The sequence below is a fragment of the Callospermophilus lateralis genome, chromosome 10 (assembly GCF_048772815.1).
Source record: "Callospermophilus lateralis isolate mCalLat2 chromosome 10, mCalLat2.hap1, whole genome shotgun sequence".
NCBI classification, from domain to species: domain Eukaryota; kingdom Metazoa; phylum Chordata; class Mammalia; order Rodentia; family Sciuridae; genus Callospermophilus; species Callospermophilus lateralis.
Genome location: NC_135314.1, coordinates 18,640,444 through 18,664,055, shown reverse-complemented (window position 1 = coordinate 18,664,055; position 23,612 = coordinate 18,640,444). Strand labels below are relative to the sequence as shown.

Below are 23,612 nucleotides of genomic sequence, written 5' to 3'. Positions count from 1 at the left end.
CAGAGGGAAAACCCTGCTTCATTCTTGAGCACATGTGACAAAAAGCACCAAAGAATCATACGTGTATCCTTATACATATATTCAGTGCCTAAAAGGTACAAGGCATTGTGTTAGAAGTTGTGAACAACACAAAGATGTGTTATATACATTTCCTGCTATTAAGAACAAAACTGAATAGAGTCAATCAATGGAGAAGATATTATGTACAGTGATCCTTGAATTACCATTCAAGGTCAATCATTGATGACTGGGGTGGTGAACATCTCATATGGGGGAAAAGACTAAGTAAGAAAGAATAAGCCAGAAGTAGAGAGCCCTTAATAATGTAGCTTTGTTAAAACACAGGTTGAAGATGTAAATCATCCAGGCTTTTTGAGTCTATAAACATAGGATGATCGATTCTATGCAAGACACCCTAAGTTTGTACTTAGCAGATTTGTATTTTTGAGAATTGGCATTATCAATGAAATATTTCACACATATTTGTAGTAAGATTAACATAATACTCTAGTGACAATACAATAGTAGAAGGATTGATTTCGACTGAGAAGTTGTTCAGTGAATGATATATTACCCATAAATTTGAATTCTCATTGTCATGAGGAAGCAGGTGAAAATAAGAATTGAAAAGAGTCCATCAATGTTATGCAAGCTGTGAAAGTAGATGCTTTCACATATAGTGACTTTTATAAGTAGGACAAAAAATTAAAGGTAGTTCTGTTGTCTATAACATGATCAAAATAAATCACCAATATCATAAAGAAATTTCAGTCTTGTCTATGTGGAAGCAATTGTGAAAGTCATGAGCATCCATGACGTCACTGAGAAAAGAAGGCAAAGGCTCAGGTAGAGGAAGCTCCAGTTTTTCGATGGCTTATTATATGTCAGACATTGGGCTTGTTGTTTCCTAGATGGTCTTTCATTTATTTAGACATACAAATTGGGACCAAAGCAATTTTGGAGCTGAATCAACATGCCTTTTCCTTAATATCCCCTTCACGCTACAGAACAAGACTTACTTCCCCTCATACTTCATCTCTTGTCACTTTCTCCTTGGGTCTTCTGTCTCATTTCCTTCCATGTTTCTCTCTCTGAAAAAGAGGACCCTTGGATCCTGGATCCTCATTAAGCAAATATTTATAAAATCCATTCATACACAGCATGCTTAAAATGGAACAATAAATTATTTCCTTTCTAGTAGTTCTGAATATTTTCTTTATGTCAGAAGCTCTTCCCTTTTATATATTTTGGTAATTTTGAAAAACAAAATATATGTCATTTAAATTCAATAGGTGGAAAATCACTAAATTCAAGACAACTGCTAATTCTTACCTTGAGAGTTTTTTTGATGTAGATTGAGAGATTCAGTAATGAGGGAGGAGATAAAGATATTTTTAGAGATAAATGAGAACTCCAATAACACTTATTAAAATCTATAGGACACTATGAAGGCAGTGCTAAGAAGAACATTCCTTGCATTAAGCTCATTCATTAAAAGAATAAAAAGTCAACAAATAAATGACCTGACATTATATATCAAAGCCCTAGGAAAAGAAGAACAGAGCAACACCAAAAGCAGCAGAAGACAGGAAATAATGAAAATCAGTGCAGAAATCAATAAAAAATAAACAATTCAAAAAATTGACAAAACAAAAATCTGGTTCTTTGAAAAAATAAATAAAATTGACAAACCATTAGCACCCTAACAAAAGGAAAGAGAGAAAACTCAAATTACTAAAATTCATGAGAGAAAGGAAATATCAAGACAGACACTATTGAAATATAAAAGATAATTAGAAATTATTTTGAAAGTTTATAATCTAGTAAAATAGAAAATCTCAAAGACACGAACCAATTTGTAGAGTCATACGATCAATCCAAACTGAGTCAAGAGGACATACACTTTTAAAAATATCAGTTTCAAGCAAGAAAATAGAGACATTCTCAAAATCCTACCAACAAACAAAAACCCTGGACCAGACAAATTCATAGCTGAGTTCTTCAAGACCTAGAAAGAAGAATTAATACCAATATTCCTCAATTTATGCCATGAAATAGAAAAGGAAGGAAATCATCCAAACTCATTCTACAAAGCTGATATCATTCTGATACCAAAACCAAGAAGAGATACATCAAAGAAAGAAAATTTCAGACCAAAATCCCTGATAAACTTTCATGCAAAACATTCTCAATAAAATTCTGGCAAATCTCATACAAAAACATATTTTTAAAATATTGCACCATGATCAAGTGTGGTTTATCCCAGGGATATGAGGTTGGTTCAACATATGGAAATCAATAAATATAATTCATCACAACAATAGACTTAAAGGTAAGAATCGTATGATCATCTCAATAGATCCAGAAAAAGCATTTGACAAACTACAGCACTCTTTCATGTTCAAAATACTAAAACAACTAGGGATAAGAGGAACACATTTTAACATTGTAAAAGCTAAGCCTAAGGCCAACATCATTCTAAATGGAGAAAAATTGGAAGCATTCCCTCTAAAAACTGGAAAAGATAGGGATGCCCTCTTTCACCACTTCTATTCAACATAGTCCTTGAAACTCTAGCCAGAACAATTAGATGAAAGAAATTGAAGGGATACAAATAGGAAATGAAGAACTCAAACTATAATTATTTGCTGACAATGTGACTCAATATTTAGAGGATTCAAAAAACTCCACCAGGAAACTTCTACAATTAATAAATGAGTTCCACAAAGTAGCAGGATATAGAATGAAAACCCAGACATAAAAATGCATTTGTATACATCAGTGATGAATCCTGTGAAAGAGAAATCAGGAAAATTACATCATACATAATAGCCTCAACTGCCCCCCACCCCAAAAAAATAACTGGGGAATTAGTATAACAAGAGAGGTGTAAGACTTCTACAGTGAAAACTACAAAATACTATAGAAAGAAATTGAAGAACACATAAGAAAATGGAAAGATTTCCCATGCTCTTGGATAGGCAAAATTAATATTGTCAAAATTGTCATACTACTCAAAGTGCTATACAGATTCAATGATTCCAATTAAAATCCAATGTCATTTCTTATATAAATAAAAAAAAGCAATCATGAAATTCATTTGGAAAAAATAGAGTCCTAGGATAGTCAAAGCAATCCTTAGCAAGAAGAGTGAAGTGGAGGCATCACAATATCAGACTTTAAACTATAATACAAACCTATAGTAACAAAAAGAGCATGGTTTTGTCATCAAAATAGACACGTAGACCAATGGTACAAAATAGAAGACACAGAGACAAACTACATAAATATATTTATCTCATAATAGACAGAGGTACCAAAAATAAATAAATAAGTTGGAGAAAAGATAGCCTCTTCAACAAATGGTACTAGGTGACCTGGAAATCTATGTGAAGAAAAATGAAATTAAACCCCTATCTCTCACCATGCACAAAACTCAAGTCAAAGTGGATCAAGGACCTAAGAATTAGTCCAGAGACCCTGTGTCTAATAGATGAAAAAGTAGGCCCAAATCTGTATCATAGCAGATTATGCCCTGACTTCCTTAACAAGATTCCTAAAGCACAAGAAATAAAATCAAGAATTCATAAATAGTATGGATTCAAACTAAAAAAGCTTCTTGTCAGCAAAAGAATCAACGAGGTGAAGAGAGAGCCCACATTTTGGGAGCAAATTTTTGCCACACACAAGTCAGATAGAGTGCTAACCTATAGTATATATAAATTCCAAAAACTTAACACCTAAAAAACAAACTGATAAATAAATGGGCTAAGGAGCTGACATTTCTCAGAAAATGATGTATAATTAATTCACAAATATATAAAAAATGTTCAACTTCTCTAGTAATTAGATAAATGCAAATCAAAACTATTCTATGATATTGCCAGAAAGGCAAATATCAAGAATTCAAACAATAATAAGTGTTGGTGAGGATGTGGAGGAAAAGGCACACTTCATACATTGCTGGTGGGACTGCAAACTGATGCAACCAATCTGATAAGCACTATGGAGATTCCTTAGAAAACTTGGAATGAAACCACAATTTGCCAGCTAGCTATCCCATTCCTCAGTATATACCCAAAGGACTTAAAATCAGCATACTATAAGTAGTACAGCCATATCAATGTCTATAGCAGCTCAGTTCACAATAGCTAAACTGTGGAATAAACTTAGATGCCCTTCAATAAATGAATGGATAAAGAAAATGTGGCATATATCCACAATGAAATATTACTCAACATTAAAAGCGAATAAATTTATGGCATTTGCAAGTAAATGGATGGAGTTGGAGAAGATCATGCTAAACAAATTAAGCCAATCCCCAAAGACCAAAGACTGAATGTTCTCTCTGATAAGTGGATACTGATCCATAATAGGGAGTCATGGGAAAAATGGGGAATCTTGACTGGGCAAAGGGGAAGGAAGGGAGGGGAAAGGGTATGGGGTCAGTAAAGATGGTAGAATGAGATGGATATCATTACCCTAGGTACATGTATGACTCCACATATGGTGCAACACTACATCATGTACAACCAGAGGAATGAAAAGTTGTATAGCAATTGTGTACAATAAATCAAAATACATTCTGCTGTCATACATACCTAATTAGAATAAATAAATAATGATAAATAAATAACTTTATTTACCTTCTTATTCTGCAGCATCTCAGCCCTATTCTCAAACATTCCAGTAAAATGGCTATTGTTTTTCCCTTTTTTTTCATCCTTCATTGTGAAAGGAAATGTGCTGGGCACTTTTAGTCAGGCATCTTGCAGAAGTCACTCTACCATTTCTTCAATTTTAATCTCTGATACATTCATTATAAATGTAGAACCTTTATTGATTTCTGAGATGAATAGTTATGTAAAACTAACAATACCAGCAAGTGACTTCAATAATTTTTTTCTTCCCAGTGCCATATCCATAATTTTACTTTTATTGAGTAAGTGAACATCTTTCAATATGTTCTGCCTCAGGCCTAAACATTTTAAGTGTGATCCTTAGAATTACCATCCATTTAAAGATATCAGGGTATGACATCCCCCCACTTTTATTTGGCACCTTTTAGTGTTTTGTTAGCAAATTTTTTAGGAGCAATGCAGTGTCTACTGTGTACCTAAATATTTGTATTACAAAGATAACAGGATATTTGATGAGCTATCTTGAGAGCACTCTGCCTTGGATGATGTATACTCTATTAGGCATTGAGTTAGTTGACTTTCTTTCTCTTTAAGGAAATACAGGCTGACACAGTTTATATATGAAGTAAACAGTGGTTGATATTGGATCATGGTTCTGGATGTTCAAGCCCAAGGTCTGATGGTCACATTGGTTTGAAACCTTGGAGAGGGCAGCACATCACTGTGGGAGCATGTGTCAGTGTATTCTCATCTTGAACCAAAAATTGATGTCACTGTGCAGACACTTAAAACTTTATGTGACAGCAGAAAAATAACTAAGCTTCTTTCTCATATTTGTATGGAATTATATTTTATTTTACATTTGTGGTATACTTGCTACTATAATTTTTCTTAAAGTTCATGTTCTATGAGTCTCATCTAGTTGGAAAAACAAAGAATTTTCTCATGTAATAGCAAGTAGATAATGAAAATATAATACATTGGAGGGGAGGGTATTACTGTATTTAATAGAATATTACTGAAAGATATAAAATTATTATTGAACAGTATTTGATATTTGTTCAAAAATCAAACATATAGCATATATTATTGTTGCTTTCAGAAAAAATGAAACAATATCACTCTTTCAGGAAAAAAAATTCTACTAATTTAAGTGATTTGTTCATTACATTTTAAGTAACTAAGTGACAAATAAATGTATAATGCTTTTTCCTAATTTTCTTTGTGTAATAACTTCAAAATCCTCAACTTCACCATTTCTACTCATGTGACTTGGAAAGAATTTGTAGTGATGGGCTCAGAGATCTTTCTTTTAATTACTTCATATGAACATTAAATCCTTCATAGTTGTCTCAAATTCATGTTCCCATCTTGATCTTCTAGTTTATTTTTTAAAAAATCACATTGGTTCCTACAAGTATATTCTTGTTTCACTCTTTTTTCTTTTAGTTGTTTGCCATTTTTCCATTTCAGAATCCAATTCCTATGATCACACTACACTGATCCTGATCATATGCAATATTAGAGAAAGGATGATAACAAGAATCCATAAATCAAGAATCCTCTCTGTTATTTCTAAGGAGCATTAACAGAATCCTTAGAAATGCCAGAAATGCAAAATCACTTTTATTGTTAAAATAAATTTGATGATTTTGCATTTCCCCTTTAAGCTTCATGCACATTCATGACTGCAGTGTAGACAGACAGTCACTATGCATGCATATTTTTCTTACCTAGAAAGGCAGGGAGCTTGGTGTAAGGTCTACCTCTCCATATGATCCTCACACTCCCTTCCTTAACCCAAAAATCATGTTTTCATTTTCAATTTTTTATTAGTACATTGTAGTTATCCATAATATTGGGGTTCATTTTGACATAATTATACAGGCATGGGATATAATTTGCTTTACTTCAGTCGCCAGCCCTTCCCTTTTCCTTGCCCTTTCCCTTCCTGCTGTTCCCCTTCCCCTACTTTATTGGTCTTTCTTCTACTTATTTATAGATTTTTAAAATAGTGATGAATAAATATTCATTAATATGAAATTGACCAAACTATGCTATATAAATCATATTTTATTCTAGACATGAAAACTTTTTAAATCTACCAATCTTTTTCTTACATTATATTTCTAGTCTACATTTCTTTAAAATGTTTCCCATTTTTTTTTTTGCCCTGCTTTGTTTTAGTACTTTGTGAGATATGTAAGACATGTTTTTCTTCAAACACCTAAATATTAATCCATATTCAGGAACATTTTTTTAAATGTTGCTTATTCTGGTTATAGTACATATGATTATATAGACAGATGCTTTTTATTCTAACTCTAGGTGTAGAAATCCCCTTTTTATACGAATAATGAAATTTTCAGTGAGAAAGTAACTCACACCATTGTAGAAATACCGCAAAAGTGACAAGTCACTCTCTACCACTTGCATTTGCTTTCCCTATACTAAAACAATTTCTCAGCATTTATTGCTGACATATAAAACCATATAACTTTTGGGTGTCAGATACTATGTAGTCTGTGCTTTGTAAGGTATTTATCAGGACCCTTAGGGCCTACTTACTAGACATGGGTAGCATCCCCACACCCCCAATTTTGACAGTCATGTTTCCCGTTGTTGTTTTTATTACAGTCATGCTCAAACCATGTTTGCTGTGTCAAATTGACAAAACTATAATTTCCTCAATAAACATTCTCTTTCATGACACTGATTTTCAACAACCAGTCTCTATCCTTGTCAATAATTTTTAATTATTCCTAAAAAATGGTGTGTGTGTGTATGTGTGGGGGGGTTAGTACATATTGGTTTGTGTTATTTTTGTCGTTGTTGTTTTTGCTTTGATTTTGATTTTGTTTTATTTGAGGTTTGGTATAAAAGTTGAAGACAGGAAGGGAAGAAGTAGAGATGATACAAACTCATGAAATTCTCATTGAAAAACTCTACTGCATGCTTCTGTTTTCAATATTTTGTGTATAATAAAGATAATCAGTTCAAATAGCTAGACCATTGTTAATGAAAGCAATAAGTAGATTTAAAATACTGTTTTACCTCTGAGAACATTAAATAATTGCAGAAAAAGTCACATTAAGTGGATTTATTATTCACTAACCAAGTCTTTTTCTCTCTCACATCACACACACACACACACACACACACACACACACCCCACAATAAGTAGCTCAAGCATAAGCCTAGAGAAATAGGCCCAGTTATAAAAATAAGATTGATTCTTGTCAATGGAAGAAGCTTCACGTCTCAAACAATGCCTGATTATATCTGGCAACATCATTTCCATGCATTCACCTGCCATTTATTTCTCACTGGGCTATCTGATATCCTCTTGCATTTGCTAGGATTTAAGTAAGAAAATAGAACACTTACCAGATCCAGAACAAATACTTTTAATAGAGGAAAATATAGGCACATATAATCTTTGATAGAGCAAGACTTTTAAAGTCTACAATGACAATATATGCAGCTGACAGCACTAAAAATACTGAAGATCTCTCCCTAAAGGAGCTATGAAAAAGATATACCTGGCGATTGGCTCTTGACTATCTCAGTTTGTGATATTAACATACATGACTCCTATGATATTTGGTAAGTCAATGAATTTGTCCCAAAATGAAGTATTTGCTCATGATTTGGTCCCTAGCATGCAGTCTCTATTAACTCTTTTACCTTCTAAATCTTCAGGGAATGAGTCTTAGTGGCATAGTCCAGGATACAGATAGGGAAGGAGTTCTGGAAAATAGAGTTACTAACTTTCCTATGAGACTCACAGGAGAATTTAGATGGGTGTGTTGAGGCTGGGTTTATGACACACTCTGTAGTAAAACTGTATCTATTGTCAGATCATAATTCTGCAATTTTAAGCCTCTGAATAAAAATAAATTTTCCTTCTTGAAATACTAGCTCTTAATCAGGGAAAGATTACAACCAGATGCTTATAAACCATAGCCGTTTTAGTGTATTTAGGTAATGTTCATTCCTTTGTTAGCTGAATCTAAATCCTGTTTAGAATTAAATACTAAGTGATAGGTTTTTAGAATGAATTCACCCTGAAATCATAGGCTGAGACAAGAAATATTTTTGCATATATTATATTTGAAAAGTATTCCCAAAAGCTTTGATAGAGACAGGAAAATAAAAAGAGTTGATTAATCAGATATTTTTAAGCCAGTTAGCACTGTGCACAGCTGGGATTCAGTCCCCTGAGGACCTTCTGAAGAATCACATAGAAAGCTCCCTGGAATCACTCCCCTGGAGGTCAGAAAGTGAGGGCATTTATTTACTGACACTTGACAAAGAAAATAGAGAGGAGAAGCGACTCAACTGTAACACAAGTTAAGGAACAAACCTGAAGAGGGCCCCAGTGCATACTGGGAACTGTCTTCCACTTGTAGCCTGGGGCAGATATAGGGACATAAAGGGTGGAGCTTAATTTTTTTAATTAAGTATTTCTAGGTGTTGTCAAAGGGTCTTTCTGGTTGTCACCTCCATACTTGAGGTGGTCACTGTTCCATGTTGAACTAGGTGTTCTTAAGATTTCAGTATCAGATAACAATTTCCTTTCTTCAAATGATAACAACTTCCTTTCTTCAATTATTGTTTGGGATTTCTTTTCATGATGACAACAATAAAAAAATTAACAAAAGTCAAAGTGATGTTCCCCAAGAAGGACTTACATAAGGTATAGCTTTTTGGAACAACATGAGAATCTTCTTAAAACAAGAAAACATTTTAAAAATATACGTGCTTCAGTCCTTGCAACACAAAATTAGAAAAATGATTCCTGTCTTTTGAACATTGATATGAACTCAGACTACCAAGTGATCACAGGGGAAAATCATAAGGGGAAGCATGGTAAGCGTGGCCAGTGAATTTAATAACTTCAGGATGTCAACCTTCATGCAGTTCCCAGGAACACAATTTCTTTGGAAGGAATGGTAAAGGATTGACTTCTAGTTCTGATGAGATTGTTAACCCAGGTTACCATATTATTGCTCTTTAAGACTGAATTTGTATGCTTCCTTCTTCCGACTTTTCAAATGTCATCCTGATTCATTTTTGAATACACCACTGCTCACCTTTCAGTTTTTTTTTCAACAAATATCTTTCCACATTTATTTGTATCATCTATCTGATTTCTATAAACAGATCAGACTCTGAAGCATAAAACAGTAAGAATCTTAAGTGTTGCAAGGGCAGAGTTCAGATCTCTTGGAGGCACTTGAGGACATGCCCAGGAAAGGAATTAGGAGGTGGAGGAGGAGGAGGAAGTGTGCAGGGTTAAGCCTCAGGGAGAAATAACAGCTGTACAGAGCAGTCTACACATGTGAGAGCTCATTCTAGGGTGGATGACCCTGGTACTTGTAAACTAACCTGGATTCATTTTAAATTGAACTTTAATGATTTTTGAGGCCCCTGGGAAAATCTACTATTGATTAAGTGCAGCAGGGGTACTACCTGCTTGATACTGTACTTCATTTCTAATCCTCAGCTCTATTTTAGCATAGAAATTTGGGCATTGCCAAAGACAGGAAGGATATTTGTATCTTTCATTTACAATTCTGCCTTTATTCTCTAAGGCCTATATTAAAAGCTTCTTTTATAATTTTTATCCCTCTAGGGTAGCCACAATTACCAAATGGACTTCCAATAATTGATGAAAAGGAATGATATGATTTGGAAGGTTTTATGAGAAAAAATAACTGAATATAAACTGATCTGCAAAAGAGAGAACTATGTGTATTGTGGAAACACCTTGATTATATCTGTATTTTATTTGGAGTATCACAAATATTTTATTTATTTAGCAGTTTTTTAAGTTCCCCTAGTGAGAAAAAATAGGAAGAGACTCAACTAATCTAAAATAATCCATGAAAGCTACTTACACAAACAACTTACACTAACAAATGCTTGTAAGTCAGAAATAACTAATATGTTTCTTTCCTTTACAGAGTGAATTATATCATGAGGTCATTCTAAGAAACCTTCTCCAAAAATTTTAAGAACCTTACAACATCAATTTCAGTGCAATCCTCACTGTGTGAAATTTTTAATAAACTGGATAGAAAGAGGGAAACAACCTAATGCATGTAAAAATGAGAATGCTCCTTATATGTACATTTTAGTGTCTCTCTTTTGATTTAAAATTAGTATTTTTAAATACTAAATGTTAATGATTCCTGGAGTTGTCTCTGCAAAAATGGCCTCTAAAATTTCTTATTGTTAATTTTTGTCTAAACAGCTATTTTTAAATGTTTTATCTATGACTAACAACATTCACATATTTCAATGAAGTTACATGTTATATAATACATTTTCTTATTACATTATCATTGGTTTAAATATCTATTATCAATTATAGTATAAGAAATATTGGTGTTCCTTTGAGATCCTGACATACCAAAATTTATAGTTTAATTAAATGAACAACATTTATCAATTTATATCACAATAGAGTTAATCACACATAAATTGAAAAGTTCAATGTATGCATCTCAGAAACTTAGGTTTTAACAGAAAATCCAATTTTCATATGATGGTTTTGCACAATCCAAATGTAAGATTTCATAACCAATGAAGAGTAAATTAAAGCCCACAGAAATGTCTGATTCTAATAAATATTTTCTCTCTGCCCATAGCAAGTAAGTTGGACTCAGACCATAGGAAGAAACAGTACTGAAAGCAATAATAGAAAAGGAACATTGCCAGAAATGTTCTAAAAATCACCAATCATTAAATCAAATGTCAACATCCTCTGTGACAAGTGCTGGAAGAAGTGCATATTCGCACCATTCTCTCACTTATTGTAGTATTTCTGATTGTGTTCAATACTAAAACTTTCTAAATAAAGTATCTGTGATAGGCAATCAAATTATGGTTCTATATCCTTGCAAAATATGCATGAATGAAATATGAGTGCCTATTTTAAACAATTGGCTGAAAATCAGTGTTGGTTGTAATGCCTTAGTAAACACATTTCTGCTCTCTTTTTAAATTAATATGCAAAGCTTGTTTCTTTTGGCCTTTATGTTTCTTTATTATTGGCCATTTTGTGACATATTCCAAATAGTCTCTCAAAGAGAACTTCTCTGCCCTTTATAAAACAATACAGAGAAATATTTATATATTGAGTTGTGAACAAATGACTTGAAATTAATGAAATTCATTCTAAAAAATCAATAGACTATAAGTCAATGAAGTTAATCTAATTGATTTGGGGAGTTTATTATTACAGACTTCTAAAGTACCATTTTGTGCTAAAAACTATTACTATCAGTAGTAGTTTTTCTTAAATATGTGATATAATACCAATAGTCTTAAAATGTATGATTTCAATACAAATGTCTTTGGTTGCTGAGGTTTGTATATCACTGATGCAAGGTACTATGTTTGTTTCACAGAGTTAAAGTTTATGACAATCACCTCCAGTGAATACCCTTTTTTTTTTTTTTTTTTTTATTTCAGGGAGAAACCATTAGCACGAGTTCTTCCCTCTTAACAAACTTTAATGGGGACAACAACAGTATTGTGGCGTTACTTCTAGAATTTATCATTATTGCAAACCTGAAACTTAAGATCTGTGGATAGTTACTTCACATTTCCTCCTCCCCTAGTACCTGTTACCATGCACTCTGTTTTTATGACTCTGACTACTGTGGGGAAATGTAAGTGAAATTCTGCAGCAGTTTTTGTTGTTGTTGTTTTGTTGTTTTTGTCTTTTATTACTGGATTAATTCATGATTGGCTAATTCATGGCTGAATAGTATACAATTGTATACAAAAATCACATACATGTTGTTTTCACATCTTGGCTACTGGGAATAATGCTACAGCAAACATGGGAATGCAGGTATCACTGTACGATCCTGATTTCAATCATTTTAGGTATACCTACAAGTGGAATTGATGGATTAATGATAATTTCATTTTTAAATTTTGAAAAACCTCCATACTGTCTACCATGATGTTTACTTAACTCTTTTACATTTCTACCCACACTGTATATGACTTGAATTTTCTCAATATCCTCAATAACTTTTTCTGTTGTTTTTGTTAAAATGTAATGGCCATCTTAACAGGTATGAAAACACAGCTAACTGTGTTTTCAGATTTCATTTCTTTGATGACTAGTGGTATATAACACATTTCCATACACATTTTGGGCCTTTTCATGTCTTCAGAGGACAAATGTCTATTCAAGTCTTTTGCCCAGTTTTAATTAGGTTTGTTGTTGAGTTGTAGCAATTTATTACATATTTTGAATATTAATCCCTTATCATGTGTATGACTTGTAAGCATTTTCTTCCATCACATATAGGTGATATTTCTCTTTGTTGTAGTGTTTCCTGTGCTATGCAGAGGGTTTAGAGTTTCAGATAGTCCTCCTTGTCTATATGTTTCTTTTGTTACTTGTTCTTTCATTGCTTCAACTAGTGTCAAAGCTTTATCCCTCTTTTCTTCTAGTAGTTTCAGTTTCAGGTCCTATATATTGCAGTTTTTAATTAATTTTCAATGGAATTTTATATGGTTGTAAAGTTTCACTTTTATCCCTTTGCGAGTGGGTATCTATTTTTGACAAGGGGTTGAAGGCACTGTCTTTTCCTCATTTCATTTTCTTGGTACCCTTGTGAAGAGTAATCGATCATATTAGCATAGGTTCATTGCTTAGTTTTCTACCATCTTTCATTGTTCTGTGTATTTGTTTTCATGTCAGTGTAATATAATTTATATTACTGTAGCTTTATAATATGTCTTCAAATCACAAATCATCATGTGCCATATGTATTGTTTCTCAAGATCCATTTGGTCATTTTGGATCTTTTATGGTTTTAGGATTTGTTTTTCTTTTTTTTTTTTTTCACGCTTCATGGTTTTATTTACATGAAACTCTAAAATAAATAAAATTAATCTGTGGTGACATAAATCATTAGTTATTACTGGAGAAGCATCATGAGTTGACAGGAAAAGGTCAGAAAAAATTTCTCAGGTGGTGGGAATACTTTTTCAATCAGGTGGCTTATGTGGTTATATATATACACTTGTCCCCACTGAACTGTGTATTTGAAATTTGTGTAATTCTTTTATTTTTTGGTCTTAGAGAATTCAGAGGCACTTCACTCCTAAGCCACATGTGCAGTCCTTTTATGAAAAATTTTTAAATGTATTTCTTTCTTCTAATTTGTTATTCATGACAGTAGAATGCATTTCAATTCATTGCACATATAGAGAGCACAAATTTTCATTTCATCTCTCTAGTTGTACACAATAGGATTTGTTTTTCTTAGTTCTGTGAACACTACCATTGGAATTTTGACAGATATTGCATAGAATCTACAGCTAACTTTGGGTACTATAAATAATTTGACTGTATTAAATCTTTCAATCCATGAACATGGATTATTTTTCTATTCATTCATATTTTATTCACTTATTTTGCCAATGTATTAAAGTTTTCAGTGTACAAGTCTTTCACCTCCTTAGTAATCTTTAGTAGTCGCTTAAAATATGTTACTTTTATTTACTTTTTTAAATTATTTTATTTGTTTTAACTAGTTACACATGAAGGTAGAATGCATTTATGCATTTTGATACAGCATACACAGATGGGATATAATTTCTCATTTTTCTGAGTGTACATGTTGCAGAATCATATTGGTCATGCATTTACATATATACAGTAATAATGTCTGTTCATTCTACTATGTTTTCTATCCCACATCTCATCTCCTCCCCTCCCATCACTTTCTTCTACACAATCTAAGGTAATGCTATTCTTCCCTAGTGGCTGCCTCACCCCCACCCTGCCTTATTGTGAATTAGCATCCTCATATTAGAGAAAACATTTTGCCTTTGGTTTTGTGGCATTGGCTTATTTCACCGAGCATGATATTCTCCAACTCCAACCATTTGGAGGAATAGGAAGGATACAGCACTATTTCCAACCACTTCCCTAATTTAACTCCCTTCAGAGTTGTCATTGTTTTGTTAAAAATAGTTAATAAGCTGAATAAAGAAGATTACATAGTCTCAGCATCTCTAGGAAACCATCACAGGTTGAAAATGGAGTCAGAAGTGTTATTTTTAGCCCATATACTATAGCAAGAGATTAGCACTTTTGAAATTAGATTCTACAAAAACTGACTCATGAGGTTACTGAAATTCTTTATAGACCTGAAGATACATAAATATATGCACATACTCAGATGAAAGTCCACACATTCTTTGTTAGGAAAGTCATTTTGGGCATGATTCATATATCAAATATTTAATAAAAAGGCTAGCAAATTCAAGGTCGTTAATAAAACTTTAATAAAATTTATGAGACAAGGAAACTGAAAGCAGAATATTTCCTTAGAAACTGTTCTGTTTGGTTTTATCTTGTTTACAATATACAAGTTTTTATAAGAATGCAGGAAGTATGAAATCTTCTAAGGCTATCTTGGTGTTTTCTCCATTAAGCTCCTTGTCTTAAAAAAAAAATCTTGAATCTATATTAATCTTTGTAATTTTCTGAGTATCTGTATAACATATTTTTCTCAAGTTTGCAGTGAGGTCACTGTTTCCAAGAGCTCTTCAATTCTGAAATATAAGAAGTGTTTTTCCCAGCATTGAAATCCAAAGGCTCACCTAGACACAATGGGGTGAGCAGAATATATAAAAATCTCTCATGACAAATCTGAATTCTGCTTTTCCCAACCATAGGAAGCCTATTGGAAGAAAATTCCAAGCAATTTGGCAACTCGAAGCAAAATATAGACTTTGATATTGCACCATTCTTCTTAGGAGAGTAAGCCATGTGATGTTGCAGGAAGGCAGATTTTAGTGCCGAATTTCTGATTATATCACCCCAAAAGTTATTCCATGCATATCAGGCAAGAATGAAACCTCAAAAATAAATATATAAGAAAGAAAGAAATTTGGACTTAATAAGGCTGGATCATATTTGCATGCTCATGCATTTTTACCACCCATCACACCTTCTTGTTTCTTCCTTGCTCTGATTGGAAGCATGTGCTTTCATTATTCATTTTGGCATAATAAGTTATTACTTCATAATAATTCAGTCAATTTACTTAGAACAAGAAATTCACCTAAGGACTCTTGTCTTAGGGATGCTTTCAAAAAAAAAAAAAAAAAAGTAAGTGTGCATTTTGTACCATAGAGTATCCCCAGAGTTTCTTAGAATTCTTGCAACTAATGCTGGAAGCTTTGAAATAAAGCAGAAGGCAGAAGGTCTGTGGTTTGTGACCCTTCCCAAAGTAGATAAAAGTTGATAGTCATTGAATGCAAATAAACAACTATGCATCATTGAATTTTTTCCTGTCACTAAAATGCTAATAGTTCTCAAGGAATTGTGAGTCCCTTTTTCTATAATCCAGGAAAAATAAGAAATTTAAAGACTTAAAATTTAAAGCACATATAATTTCTGATAAAGAACCATAGTACTTACAAGGCTCTCAACTTAAAAACACAAAAAGAGAAACCATCATTTTCCATAGCATTTGGAAACTTTCCATAGGTTGGAAACTTTACTATCAGAGCTCATCCGTTCTCAGACATTTCTAGGTTTTTAATACTTAGCCAAAATGAGATTGGGGTGCCTCTTACAGTTGTTGTCTCAGTGATTTTGTTCCTGCCTAACAACTGATGGCATCTTGATTCTGGTAAAATAATGTAAATGTAAAGGTGAAATGAAGAAAAAAGAAAGGAAAAGCTGATGGATAATAACTACTGGGTGTTTTGTCATCCCTTGTTTATTTTGGTAAATTAAGGTGAAAGATAAATCAAAAGTTTCTAGCTTAAGTTAGGTAAAAATCAGAGAAGAGAAAAAAGGAGTTAATACTTCTCTGACATCTGTAATTTCTAAAACCACTAAGATCATTTTTATTAAAATTCATTTTATTAAAATTTATATTAAATTATATAATTAATATTAAATAATTTAATCTATATTAAATCTTATTTAAATTGACTATTAAATTGTATTAATTGAAATAAAATTTAATAAATTTTTAAATAAAATCATACTATAATTAATATAAATTAATAAACAATATCAATGAAATACTATTAATAAATTTAAACAATATTAATTAATACAAATAAATTTAAATTAGATTGATTTATATTAAATTATAATATGATTTATATTAAAAATTAAATTTTATTTAAATGAATTTTAATAAAAGTGTTCTTCCTGGTTTTAGAAACTACAGGTGTCAGAGAAGTATGTGCTATGCAATCTGCTTTTTCTCTTCTCTGATTTCACCTACTTAAGCTAGAAACTTTTGATTCATCTTTTACCTTAATTTACAAAAAGGTTGTAACTACTCCTTTTTAAAAGCCTTTCATCTTTCAAAAATTGATGTTACCTTCTTTCTCTCCCCAAATGTTTTTGATCAAATGTTTTAAAAAATGTCTTTAGAAGCATTATTGTGGAGCCCCCAAAAGAATGTAAATAAACACTCCAGATGTTTAATGATACATACTTACTAACTTTTCCATTGGCAATGGATCATGTGATTCCACTTTGGGGTTGTCTCATGAAAATACTCTTCCTTCTGGACATATTTAACATCTAGAAAACTGAATTAATGTGAAGTGACTTTTCTATACAAAATGGAAATAAGTAACATGGATAAGGGTCATAGAATTTGGATTCAAAGTATCTTAGAATTTATCCAAGTAAAATCACGTTCAGGCTTTCCCCGTTCTAATTTTCTTTTACTAGTTGAACAAGGTTTTCTTTTATCAAATAAAATTTCACAACTTTTTGCAATATCATATTGGGTCTTCATATACTCTAAATCTGAGATATATATACTTTTCTTAAGTGTTGGATCTTTCTTCTTCCTTGTTAATTAATTGTATCATTTTTATCTTAATGCCATTAAATTTATCAAATATAATCATTAACAAAAGAGGTTGGAGCTAATGGTTCACTAATGCTGCTCTGTACAGTTGCTCACAAAAGTACATCAGAATTGAAGACTGGTGATGATTAGCTGCTACATTGGAACAAAATTTTATAAACAAAAAGTCCTACAGCAAACAAAACAAATTTTTAAAAAAGTGCTATAACAAAAAAACACAACAACAACAACAAAAATACCTATTAGCTGTATAACTATATATACCAGCTGTTTTTCTTTCTCTTTTTGTCTACAAATGCATGAGTTCTTTTCCAAAAGGCCACTCTGTAAAAAAAACACAAGGTGTTTATAAAGTCTTCTTTAGAGTGCTAAATCTTCTCTGGTTGAGAATGCCTTTGCTTTAGAAGGTGCTCTAGTACTACCGTGGCACTACTGTCCGGGGACACTGGCAATGATGTAAATGTAGGCATGAAATCTGCAATGGGTTTAAAAAGAGGATGCCCAGGTCCACCAAGTCCAACCCCAGCTAGGTTACTAAGAGGCACAGCTGCCGAACGGGGAACCAAGAATGGATTCCTGTTGGTGCTTCTGCCACCTCTGAATTTGGCTGCATCTTTAACACTTCCTGGTACATTTCCACCTTGCTCTCTCCTTCCTGGTGAGTCTGGACAGTCCATGGCATGAGCAGAGAGTTTGGGTGGTGGGGCAGAGGGATGAGATTCCATTTCCAGAAATTTGACAAAGAGTTCTGAAAAAGAACTATTAAGCATAGGTTGTTGAGTTGGTCTCAAAGGTATGTTGGGGACACTTTTCGGTGCCCCTCCAAGCCAACTAGTCATCCACTTAGTAACACCACCGGAATCTTCACTCAACAACTGCTCCATTTCCTCCTTTGGAACGTCCAGGATGCTTCCCATTAACTGTAAGGCTTCTCGGCGTTTACCTTTAGGTGTATGGAAATGACCAATAAAAAGGTTTCTCATGAGGACTTTGTCCACTTTTCCTTCTGGGCTGTTTGCCAAAGTCGACAATTTCTTTTGTGCCTTGTGCAACATTTCTTTTCCGAGCTCGTTTTGTCTTTTAAGTTCTTGGATCTGTTGTTCCTTCCGATCTACCTCTTCTCTAAGTCTGGAAGCAGAATGCAACATAGCATTTGCTTCATCCAGACGTTCCTGCAATGATGATACTTGTCCTTCTAGTTTTTCTGCCTTGTTCTTCCATTCTGCTATCAACTGTTTTTCTTTTGCTAACTCAGCAGAATACATTGCTTTTTCTTCTTCTTGGAAATGTTCTAGAACCCTTTGCAGGTTAGTTGATGACAGGGCATACTGCCTTACTCGTGCCTGGGAGAGCGAAAGCTGCAGTGCATTCTCATCCCTCTGTTGAGAGACCATCTTCAACTGTTCCTGCAGTGACTCTATCTGCACGCTGGCTTGATGACTTGCCTTGGAAGATGAAACTAGCTTTTCCTCCAAAAGCGTGACTTCCTTTCTCAGTTTAGTCTCTTGGTCTTCTGCAGCCAAAATGTCCTGGGTGTAAGACTCTTCTGATTCCAAGAGATGGCTGCGTAGCCTTTCTAGCTCCCGGTTCAAGCGTAGTTCTTTGTCACGGTACTGTTGGACCTCCTGCTGGAGAGTACTGTTTTCCATCTGTTCTTGTTTTAGTGCTACGATGACTTGGTCTCGTTCTTGCTGAAACACAACTGTCTTCTCCTGCAGTGAAGCAACTACATTTGAAAGCTGACTTAATTCCCCAGCTTCTCCCTCTTCTTTTTCTTGTAATAGTTGCTCAAAAGCAAGAGCTTTCTCCTTCATTGACTCACACTCCAATTCTTTTTCTCCCAGCCTCACAGAGAACTTCGAGTTTGTCTCTTGTAGTGCTTGACACTCCCTTTCCTTTTCTTTGGATGCTACCCTCAATTTTTCATTTTCCCCTTTTAATTTAGAAAAGTCCACTTCGAAAATCAATATTCTGTCCTTTAGGTCTGATACTGTTTGCTTCAACAACTCCTTTTCGTTCCATAGGTCACGTTGTTCACTTCCACTTTCTCTATTGAGGCTTTTTACATTTGTTTCTTGAAAAATATCAGAATTCTCTGTTTGAGCATTGAGTCTTTCTCCAGGCAACTGGGCTTGTACTTGTTCAATCGTTTTCTGCAAGTTCTTAATTTCCTCATCTTTTTCTAAAATTAACTGGATATGCGCAGCATTCATCTGCTCATGTTGGTATTTAAGGTCATCCATTTCCTTCTTCTGCTCCTGTAAAGACTGAAGGAGTCGCATTTTACGCTTGTTTTGATTTGTAATTATCTTTTGATGGTGTTTAATTTCATCTTCCAGATGATTTTTGACTATTTTCAGTTGAGATATCTCTGATTCTAGTTCTGGGATACCATCAAGGGTTTTAGGCTCAGCCACAGGGACAGCTCGATTCTGCTGTTCCTTAAGGCTCTCCAATTCTTCTTGCAGATGGTTGTTTTCTGCTGACATGGAGCCAAGACTTCTGTCCTTTTCTTCTATGGTTTGCCTTAAAGTTTCATTTTCTCTTAAGGCCTGAGAACACTCATCTAAATCCTTTTGTAGTTCTGAACATTTTTCTTCGAGTTTTTCAATAAAAACTTCTTTCTCCTTTATAAGTTGTATCAATTGCTTCTGTTCTTCGACATGAGGTGCCAGAATTTCCTCAGTTTCTTTTGGATCAGTAGTCATTGGCTCAATATTCTTTTTGAGTCCTGCGATTCCAAAGTCCTTCTCTTGCTTGAGTTGAACTACACAATCAGGTTTCAGCTGTAAGGCAGAGGTATTCAAATGACATGCATTGGAGAGTTCCTGAATAGTCTGCCTGTGATTCTTTGCTTCTTCCAACGGTCTTGTTTCTGCCTGGTGCAGTTCGGCTTCTATCTCTTCTTTGTCTCTTATTAGAGTCTCCTTGACAGTGTCTTTTTCTTGAGACACTTGATTGTTAGCAGCAATAGATGCTTCCAACTTACATCTTACATCTTTACATGCTAAAATCAAAATTTCATTCTCCCTTTTGAGTTCAACAGCAACTTTCTTTAAATTTTCATTGAGCTCTTTTACTTCTGAAAGATTTTGCCTTAAGTTGCTAACTTCAGCTTCCCTTTCTTTAAGCAAGTCATTCTTCACATTACTGTTAGAGTCTTCATTCAGAGAACTTTGGAACTTACCCTGACATCCAGACAGCTCACCTTCAGTTTGTCTAATGTGTTCCTTAAGCTCAAGGTTTTCCTGCTGGACGTTGAAGCTATTTTGTTGGGACTTATTCAGCTGATCTACTAAATCTTCTACTTTATCTTCAAGCTTCTGCTTGGTTAAATGCAAATCACTGAGGCTCTGTGCACTCAGAGTTAACTTCTCCTTCTGCACATGCAACTCTTTGGAGAGGTTCATTTTATCATCCTCAAGTTGATGGACTCTCTTTTTTTCATCATCTAGATCTTGTCTCAATTTCTGGATGACAAGGTCTCCTTCGTTTCGTTGTTTTGATAGCTCATCTTTTATCAAAATCATGTGTTTTGTAGCTTCCTGATTCTGATGGTCCAGTTCTTCTAACTCACCTAACAGCATTTTCTTTTCATGGATACTCTGATTCAGTTCTTCCTCCTTTGCCTTCAAGTGAAGTTTTAAGTCATGTAATTGGACATTCACATTCATGTCTGTTGAAGCTGTGTTTTTAATTACTTGAGAGTCACAGCTCAATTTTGACAGTGTTATCTGAAGTTCCTCCTTTTCTTGACTCAATGATGACTTCTCTTTTTCTAAAGCTTCCACATGCATTTTAAGTTTCAGATTGTCTTCAGCAAGACTCTGATCCTGGTTTAAACCATGTAGTCTCATTATTTCCTTTTCAGCATCAGACAGAGCTCGTTGTAGCCTCAACACTTCTTCCATTGATGAAGAATTTTGTGGAAGGATTGTTCCCTTTTCTGCCAAAGTAGCACTCTGCTCCAAAACTGACATTTCATGCTGATGATCATCTATGTCTGGACTTGGGTTTTGTTCAAGAGTCTTGATAGTATTTTGCAGTTTGAAGATTTCACTGGGGTCAGAATTCTGTGTTCCCTGAGCCTCAGCAATATGCCTCGAATGGCCAACTTTAGATTCAAGTTTTGAAGCTTCGATTGACAATCTGTTTATTTCTTGGTGGGACGAAATTAGGTCACTAAAGTCCATGTCAGCATCAGAAAAGGCTGAAAAATCACTACTGATCCGGGAACCAAGTGGAGCCAGTGCAGTGGTTGTTGGTACACCACAAGCTCCTGAACCTACCCATTGAGCAGCTGCCTGGAGGTTGAACACTTGATCTTGCAGTGCCATCTGTCTTGCTTTCAGATGGCTGGCCTCTACCTCCTTCTGTTGCAGTTGATTTCCGTAACTTGCACACTGATGATTTATTTGCAGCTCTGATGCTTCATGTTTTTCTTCCAGATCAGTACAATACTTTTGAAGTCTTTCATTCTCCGATCTTAATGGAGAATCAGTAGCTTCCACTTCCTTTCTCCCACAATCAGGTAAACCTGCTTCTATGTCTCCTATGACATCCAGAAGCATTTCCCTGGTGAAGCTGGATATATGGTCGGTGAGGGAAGGCAAGCTGTTCCCCACCTGACCCAAGAAATGGCCCAAGCCTGAGCCCAGGCCTCCAAACCAGGACGACATCGCGGCCACTTTAGTGAGCCAGCGGACCAGCTCTGAAAACCACGTCCAGCACCATCCACTTCTCTCCTCAGAATGTCCTCAAGCGTTGCTGGGGTCAATTATGACTCAAGAAAGAGCTCAGAATTCTGAGAAGCGCAGGCTCCGCCAGCACCAACCGTCTTGTTCTGCCTGTAAAACCAGAGCCCTCTCATGGTCTTTGACCAGGGACTGGTAGCCAGTGGCACAGTCACCCCTCACGCCCCACCCACCAGGGGCCTCTGCTTCTTCCCTGGACTTTCCTGTCAGCCATTGGCTCCCAGGATTGGGGAGGGCTGGCTGGGAGGAACTAGAGATACAGGAAAGTGTTCTAGTTTGAATCCAAAGGCAGTGTGCTCCGGAACCAGGAAGAATCAACCTTATAGATGAAATCCACAGGTACTTCACTGGAGAGTTCCCTCTTGTCTGGGAGAGGTGGACTTTTTGTTGCATTCAGGCCAGTTGCATTTCGTTGACAAGGTGAGGTCTCGCTCCATTACAGAGTGCAATCTAATGAACTAAAAGTCCCCAATTTAATAGTAAATCTCACCCCATGACACCAGCACAGACACACCCAGAATCATATTTGGCCAAATATCTGGGCATCATAGCCCAGACAAGTAACATAAAATTAACCACCACAACGTCTTAATCATTCTCAGAATTCAAATGATAATATTGATGAAATGTCACTAAAGAACCATTTTTACCCTTTCCAAAAATAAATTTTTGCTCTTAATCTATAAGTTTTTGAGTTCATTTTAATATTATATGGTCCTTGTAAGATTTTATTTAAGCTTATTTAATTGGGCAAAAATTCCACTTAAATTTCACTTAAGAAACTTTTTGAGCCAATAACTTGGTGTTCACTTCACCTGTTGTTGTTTATCAGTGCAAAATATCATCCAGGTCTAAACCATACAGAGTGAAATAAAAACTTGAAAACATAACTGAAAATTAGACAAATTAAATAACTTACCTAAGGTGACTTAAGTTTCATGTGACCTTGAAGAGTTCTATAGTGACCTAACCTTAAGAGAATAATTACTAACATAAACAGAATCTTCACTACAATTACTCATATTAAAATGTACTAGTAAGGATAAAGCTCACATTTTCCCTTTGAAATACAACATTTTGCAAGATTCCACATTGAAACTCATGACTTCAGAATTCAAAGAAGACTTTAGAGAAACATGGTGTAGAAAAACTCATCTTTGCGTATAGATGGAGGGACAGGACATCTGGGTCAAATGATAGTTCCGTTCCCAATTTCCCAAGAAATATCCATACTGCTTTCCATAAAACAGCATACTACAGGGACACAACCACATCAATGTTTACAGCAGCACAATTCACAATAGCTAAACTATGGAACCAACCTAGAT

General features: G+C 34.4%; 1 protein-coding gene across 1 annotated transcript in view; it reads right to left on the bottom strand.

Moving 5' to 3' along the window:
• Positions 1-22,209, bottom strand: part of LOC143407760 (uncharacterized) — a 29,186-nt gene extending 6,977 nt beyond the window's left edge. Inside the window, exons 1-3 of the mRNA XM_077110329.1 lie at positions 17,953-22,209; positions 17,795-17,854; positions 16,108-16,118 (exon numbers count right to left, since the gene is read on the bottom strand). Of these exons, the coding sequence (XP_076966444.1) occupies positions 16,108-16,118; positions 17,795-17,854; positions 17,953-22,209 (4,328 nt within the window). The remainder of the gene's footprint in view (positions 1-16,107; positions 16,119-17,794; positions 17,855-17,952) is intronic.
• Between the last annotated feature and the right edge of the window lie 1,403 nt (positions 22,210-23,612).